Source organism: Anarrhichthys ocellatus, unplaced genomic scaffold (genome assembly GCF_004355925.1).
Source record: "Anarrhichthys ocellatus isolate YVR2014 unplaced genomic scaffold, GSC_Weel_1.0 scaffold2400, whole genome shotgun sequence".
Lineage (NCBI taxonomy): Eukaryota > Metazoa > Chordata > Actinopteri > Perciformes > Anarhichadidae > Anarrhichthys > Anarrhichthys ocellatus.
Window position 1 is genome coordinate 167 of NW_022282374.1, and position 7,611 is coordinate 7,777.

Here is a 7,611-nt window from a genome sequence, read left to right on the forward strand (position 1 = left end):
ATTTTTAGAAAACCTTTATTTTACTGACAATATGAACAAACAAAACATCGTTGTCATGGCAAACTTAAAACAAATCAACAAACAAAGAAAAAACAAAAAACCTTTCTTTGAACAACATGTTTCTTTACCATTTAAAACGGTTAAACAAAATAAAGTCCAACAAACCCAACTTGTCTGTGATTTGCACTAAGACTGTGAGATCTTATTCTCACTTAGCTCCATCATTGTTCAGTTCTTTGTTCAACTATTTTCTTCAGTCTGAAGCCTTCCTGCATTGTGAGACCTCCTCTGTCATTGCTTCTCATATGAGATCTGGCAGAGCTGGAGAGCTTCTCTTTGTCAGAGAGGTAGTCCTCCACTTTGGCTCCTCCCACATTTTTACTCCTCTTCAGATAGTCCTTTATCTTCTCCATGCTGTAGTCTCCAGAGCTCCTACGGCTGCCATCCCGGTGTTTAGAGGGCTCACTTTCAGTAGCAGCACCCTCCTCCAGACTGGACTCAGAATCCTCTTCCAGACTTGACTCAGAATCCTCTTCCAGACTGGACTCAGAGTCTTCCTCCAGACTGGACTCACACTCTGCTGCTCTTCCACTTTCTTTCGTTGCCCCTTTCTTCGACTGTGAGCTTCCGCTGTCTCCTCTCTGTTTCCTCTTCAGCTGAGGGGCTTTGAGCTGCTCCTCGTCTGCTTCCATGTCCACCTCACCACCTGTCTCCACCTGTCCTCCAGTACTCTCCCTCACCTTCTGGACCTCACTTGCCCCGTCCTTCATTACCTCTTGTCCTACACTTTCCCTCTCTTCTCTCACCTCCTGTACCCCACTTGTCTCCTCCACCCTCACCTCCTGTGCTCCACTTGTTCCCTCCTGTCCGTCCTGCTTGTCCCCTCTGCCCTCCTCAGTACCTTTCTGGTTCTGGTCTTTATTTGAGCCATTTTCCCCAGGACAAGCTCTACTCGGATGTCCTTCTTTTCCACAACTGAAGCATTTAAAATCATTAGTCTTTGCAAAGATGACATAGTCAAAGTCCTCTACTGTGATTTTGAAACTGAGGTTGACCACCCTGCTCCTGTCGTTGGGGATCATGAGGACATGTCTCCTGTGAGACACCACGTGCTTTAACAGCGGAGACTTAAAGCCAGAGGACACTCTCCTAACCGGAGATACTACTTTCCCATGTTTGGACAGCTCTTTGATTATGGCATCGTTTCTTATGAATGGTGGCACGTTAGACACAGTGACTTTCACTTCCAGTGAGCTGAGAGGATACGTGGAAGTGTTCACCCACCTCGATCCTGTGCTGCAACACCACCTCCGCAGTTTCTATGGTATCTAGAAAGATGACCACAGCGCTGTTCATCCACGCTGCGGACTTCACGTGGCTGTGGCCAACAAGCGCACCCACTGCCAAGCTGCATTCCTCCACTGAACACCCGAAACGCGGCGGGATCTTCACGCCGCGTTCCCTGGTTAACTCTGTCAGGCTCATGGTGGCGTTTAGCACGCCGACAGCACGCGCTGCCCGGCTGCAATCCGCTCACAAAAAAAGACCCAAAAAACAGCTAAAAGCACACAAACAAAACCGTGAACCCTACACACCCCACTACACTATCATATACAACATTACCCAGTGAAGAAAAATATCGAAAGATCGCTATTTATCGCTCTCAAACACGCTCCGCCAACTCCGCACTCCTTCCACTCAGAGAGACAGAAAGAGACAGAGAGAGAGATACAGACAGAGACACAGAGAGAGAGAGTAAAGAGACGCCTCTCCTTATTAGGAGTTGTTATACCGTTGATACTGTACTTGTTTACATTTCGCAGATAACAAACCGCATGTCGTGAAAAGAACGGAGGGGGGGGCCAAAAAATGTCCAGTAATGCCAGAGATTTATCGCAGAATATGTGTGTGAAAAAAACATTTGTTCTCACACAAAGATGCTTTTCATATTTTATTGCTTTTTGAAAGAAAGGAAGAAAAAAAGCTCTAAAACTGTCAATGCTGCCTTCAAGATCATGATTCAAAGCCAAAGCTCAGTGTTGGAGTGGCCTCTGACTTGTCCTCTGCGTCTCCAACATGAATGTGTGTGTGTGTGTGTGTGTGTGTGGGTGTGTGTGTGGGTGTATGTGACACATACTCACCCCCTCCACCACTTGGCTGTGTGTGTGTATGTTTGTGGGTAGTGAGTAGGTTGGAAGTGGAAATTTACAGTCTCCCATGTTGGTACCTGAGTTGCCTGTCACAGCGAGGCAGTGCCCAATCTCCACTTTGGATTTAATTGTCTTTAGCCAAAGGGGGCGGGCCAAAGGGGGGGGGGCAAAGGGGGAAGCTCAACTTCTTGTGATCCATGTTGGCATAAAGGCGTTCAGTACAGAGGAATGGTGACAGCTGAGAGAGAGGAACTCTGTACATAGAAGGAAGGCCATGAAGGAAATGTAAGTTTTTCTAAAACTGCTTTGCTGGAAAAGAGATTTGATTTGTATTTTATCATTTTTAAGGTTTTCTGCTTGAATGGATTTAAAATCAGTCAAATGAAAAGAAGTTGTAAAGCTTTGGTGGATATTTGTGTGTTTAAAGGTTAGATAACTAGAGGAAAAACAGAGCTGCAAGTAGATTTTATAGTTGTCTTTTGTGATTCATTCATTCATTTGTGAGAGGATGAATGAGGATTAAGCAGTGTTTGTTTTTTTAAGGGTTAAGGAATTTATGTTGAAGTATGTCTGGTTTAAATCCCAAGGACAGTTTGTCTTAAGTCTTATCTGGCCTCCCTAACACCATGCCGGCAGGTGAAAGCATACGCTAAGCAGACGAGGGGGAAAAGGGGGAGAAAAGAGAGAGAGAGAGAGGGGGGGAGAGAAACAGGATGAGAAGCAGAGTGGGCAAGAACTGATCCAGTTATGTAAGGAGGTCTGAGAATGGAAAGCGGTTCAAGTTGACTTGTCATGCATAACAGGAAGAGAGGGATCCTGGAACATGATGGGACACAGTGTGAACACAGGGGGGTGGAGGGCTTGTGAAGCGTTGATGAAGTGAAGAGACGTGTATAGTTCCCTACAGGAATGTCTCCTATAGGGAGTCAGGACAGAGTCGGGGCATGCCTTGTTTGGAAGCATTTGTTGCACAACTTGTTCTTCGACAAATAAAGCGGTCTAAGTTTATTAATTTATTTCTGTGCCTGCAGCCTTAAAGGTGGAAGTATTTGATGTTGCTCCTCTTAAAAGAAGAGGTAATTCCCCCCCCCTTTCAATTAATCCTGTGTCTTACAATTAATTACAGCTTTCCACATTGTCCTATCTTTGTTGTTCTTTGTTCTTTGCCAGCTGGGAGCTTAAGTCACAGTCTTGGCACGTCTTACACAGTTATTCCAGTCCCTATTAGGGGTTCTTTTCTCCTCTTCGACTCATGCAGTTGGAAATCAGATGCCTCTCTATCAGTATTAACAAATCCTCAGATATCCTCAGATATCATCAGATATCTGTCCACATTGCACTCAAAACAGGCCGGATAGCTATGTTCACGCCACCTGGCCCTGCACACCAGTTAATCACTTTTGGAAAGAAATAACTGAGTCACTGTCTGTCTTCCTGGGCTGCCTCGTCCCATTATCCCCTTCACTGCGCCTACTAGGAGACATCTCAAAACAAATCGCAAATTACTCCTCGTGGCCCTAACTATCGCCAAGAAAACTATCCTCATGAACTGGAAATCAAGAAATAACACACACATCACACACTGGAGAAACTTAATGATAGAGTATATTTCAATGGACAATCTAACCTCGTCCATCACATACAATACAACAGAACACCACTCCACCTGGTCATCCCTCTCTATGTTTCTGCAAACGTGACACCACCCATCCTATTAATATTAAAATTTGTATAGTATATATCTATTTTTTATGTATTTATTACTATTATTGATTTTTGTTTTGGTGTTTTTCTTGCCTGACAACCAATTGAAACCCACGTACATGCATACATGAACATCCATATGCACACATACCTGTTTTTTTTTATTTTTATTATTATTATTATTATTTTTTTCTTCCATCTCAAAAGGCTCAAGGACATTCTCACACACACACACACACACACACACACACACACACACACACACACACACATACACATATACATACACACTGACTATATGATGTTTGCTAGCTTTTATCCCACTGTTCTTGTCATCCTCTTGTTGTTATGTCTATGTATTGTCTAATATTGTCTCTTGTCTTTCAATAAAAAATTATAAAAAAAAAAAAAAAAAAAAAAAAAAAAAAAGTATTAACAAATCCTGTCTTTCTTGGAAAGGCGGTTTACAGTGTCAATACTCAAGTGAACTTAAGCTGCTGTATCATCTTGAGAGCAGCAGCCAGCGGCTCTAAATTTGGACTCCGGGGGGGCGACTCGTTGCTGATTCGGTTGCAAAAGATGAAAGCTTAAAGAGGAAACTGTCCCCCCGGGTCAAGCCAGGCGTTCAAACATTCCCTTCTCTTTTCCTTCATGAACAATGTGACCCCCCCCTCTTCTGTGCCTAAAAAAAAAAATACACCTCGAGAGAGTAACAACTGGAAAGCAGAGAGCTGTAGTCACAATGTGAACGTGTACATGCTGTCGCCAGGGGGGGTTGTCCTGCAGTTTGGGTGACATTTTCTTTTTTTCTTTTCAGGAAATATGGTTATTGATTTTCAAAGGTTTTATTCCACAAGAGTAGAGAATAGGAAACATGTCTTGACAAATGAATGGAAGTCCTCATACCGACCCATTATGGGGTTAAAACTTAACAGAAAAGATACATTCAGGTACTTTCAGGTGACGGAGGGAAGAACACAGGAAGGAGTTTTGATTGGTCAAACAAAGCAAGAGTAAAGTAAAATAATAAAAAAAGAAATAAAAGAGTACAATAAAATAATAACAAAACTTTGGGTAATATTTTAGCTATATCATTTGAAGCTAGCCTATGAAATATAGATAAGAAACTCGGTGGGTATTCCTTGTTCAAAGCTGTGATTTCGCTGTCTGGTTTAAATCAGCTCCCCAAAACATTTCTCTTGTCCGAATGACCTCCGTGCATTAGATGTTCAGATTAACGAGATTAGCAACATAGTTCTGTGCATCGTGTACTCAGCGGTTACACCGCACACAGTAACGCAATCAGGAGAACGCATTATCTCCCTAAAGCTCCGCCCACATCTGTGTCTGATCCCGCCCTATCTGTGTCTGATCCCGCCCACATCGGTCTGATCCCGCCCACATATGTGTCTGATCCCGCCCACATCTGTGTGTCTCTTTGTCTTTGTGTCTCTGCATCTTATTTGTCTTTTTAAAAATAAAAACATATGTTGCCGTCCACAGCATGGCACAAAAAGAGAAGCTCCAATGCTTGAAGGACTTCCACAAGGACACCCTGAAACCTTCACCGGGGAAGAGTCCTGGCACGCGGCCCGAGGATGAGGCCGAAGGCAAGGCTCCTCAGAGGGAGAAGTGGGCCAGCAAGTTCGACTTTGTCCTGTCCGTGGCCGGAGGCTTCGTCGGATTAGGAAATGTCTGGCGGTTCCCTTACCTTTGTTATAAAAATGGCGGAGGTAGGCTTGAAGATACAGGACAGAGTGTAAAGCCAATGAATCGTAAGCTGGTGATTGTTGGAGATGTCTCACTTCCTGCATCTGTCCACCCCCAGGTGCGTTTCTCATCCCTTACTTCATCTTCCTGTTTGGCGGCGGCCTGCCGGTGTTCTTCCTGGAGGTCGCACTGGGCCAGTACACCTCAGAGGGAGGGATCACCTGCTGGGCCAAGATCTGCCCCATCTTCACTGGTCAGTCCAAGCACGCAAACGCTGCACGTATTCACACATACAGAGAAACACAGCTCAAATCATCCCTCACAGGATCATTCAATATTTAACGCTGAGTAAGAGCATCATTTGCCAAAACGAGAATCCCGCCCTGATTTTCTTCCTGTTTCAGTCCAGTTTTCATCTGTATTCAACATGCATTCCCTTCCTATGTAATTGAACCAGTTTTACTTCATTAGGCTGCTTTGTGTTATGTGAAAGACACAGTAAAGAAGGAATATTACGACTCACAATCAGCTTTAAGTATAAGTTTAAATTTGACATGTTCATGGCCAAGCATGTTTGCACACACAGCGACTTTGTCTTTTTGATTGGTGCTTAACAATAAACACAGCGCAGTAGTACAAGACGTAATTACAAATAAAAAAATAGGAACATTTACAATAAAATATGATAAACAAACAACTAAAACAAGACTATGTTAAAATAAGTCTGTTAAGAGTTAAGTGTCTATTTAAAGTGAAGAGTTGTTGATGGATGTGTACATGTAAATGTGTGTAGCTGTCCTGGGGATATAAGAGTCAATAGAGGTAGAAATAATAAAATAACAGTTTGGGACAAAAACAACAAAGCTGGACGAATAAACGTAAAGCACAAACAGGACTGTTGTTTAAAACAAAATGGTGTAAATATAAAGATTATATACATAAAAACACTAGTGACAAACATTCAAATAAGAAATAAACGTATCTATCATGGAGGATGAATGATTTTTACAAACACACACACTTTTACGTAAATCATAAACACCACGCTCCAAAACACAAAGCCATCCTTTTGTGAGTGTAACGAATTGATTGTGTTCTCGGTTACCGTTGAAACAGACCAGCGAAAGAAAGAAAGCCGCCTCGCGATGGGAACAGCAGTGTTTTGTCTCAACTTAAAGGATGTATAAATGCCGTGATTGCGTTGTCAGTGTCAGGTTCTTTTGACCTGAGGTCACCCATAAGCTACTGATACTTTAAGACACTCATAAGTACATTGCGACCGTCCATCTCTTGAGTGACAAGCCGCGAGGCGCCACGAGGCAGCGCGCCTTCAGCTGCCGCCGTCACGCTCTCGCTCGTGTTCACAAACACGACATGAAAAGAGACAAAGCCGTTCCTTTTACCGGATCTCCAGCAGCTGCTGACGGTCTCCGCTATTCAGGGGGCGCTGAGGCCGCAGCACAAGACCAATCACAAACCTCCTCATTGTCGTCCCCCCCCCCCCCCTCCACACACACACACACACACACCCCACCTTCACACACACACACACACACACACCTGTCACAGCATTGACTTGTCCATCAGTTTGCATTTGGTATGTGGGAACGAGGCGGTGGGGGCGTCAGAGATGATGAGTTTAAAAATACTCCCGAGCAGTTGAAGAGTACCAGGGATTTCTGTGTCCAGGTTCGTGGCAAAGTCATCTAAAAATAGTGTTAAAACACTAAGGACATTATAACAGTAGATAGCAGAGTCGAGCTCAGGACGTTGATGAAGAGTTGGCTGTCATTTGTGTTCGTGATGGCTTTTAAAGTTGCTCGGCCATAATCTCCTGTAAAGAGTCATTTACCACCAGGCTGAAAATCTATACCAGGGTCAGTAGTAGGAGTGGTTGTGTGTAGTCAGAAGTACACTTCTTCATCACTGGAGCAAGGCCAACCTCCGGTTCTGAGAAGTGAAGCTTCATGTGTTAAACCTGTATTCTCTCTAATGTCCACCAGGGGGCGACTCCTCTGGTTGTATAGAAGTCTATGAGAAAATGACT

The 7,611-nt window shown here is 43.8% G+C and overlaps 1 protein-coding gene across 1 annotated transcript; it reads left to right on the forward strand.

The window, feature by feature from the left end:
- Window positions 1-92: 92 nt before the first annotated feature.
- Window positions 93-7,571, forward strand: LOC116378320 (sodium- and chloride-dependent taurine transporter-like). The gene is made up of 3 exons (XM_031840170.1): window positions 93-2,435; window positions 5,358-5,587; window positions 5,683-7,571. Exons 1-3 carry the CDS (start codon window positions 2,425-2,427, stop codon window positions 5,904-5,906), a joined length of 465 nt encoding a protein of 154 aa, XP_031696030.1. The 5' UTR covers window positions 93-2,424; the 3' UTR covers window positions 5,907-7,571.
- Window positions 7,572-7,611: the final 40 nt, after the last annotated feature.

Coding starts and splice junctions, on each gene's coding strand:
- LOC116378320 (XM_031840170.1), top strand. Junction 5,588..5,682: donor TTGTTATAAAAATGGCGGAG/GTAGGCTTGAAG, acceptor GTCCACCCCCAG/GTGCGTTTCTCATCCCTTAC.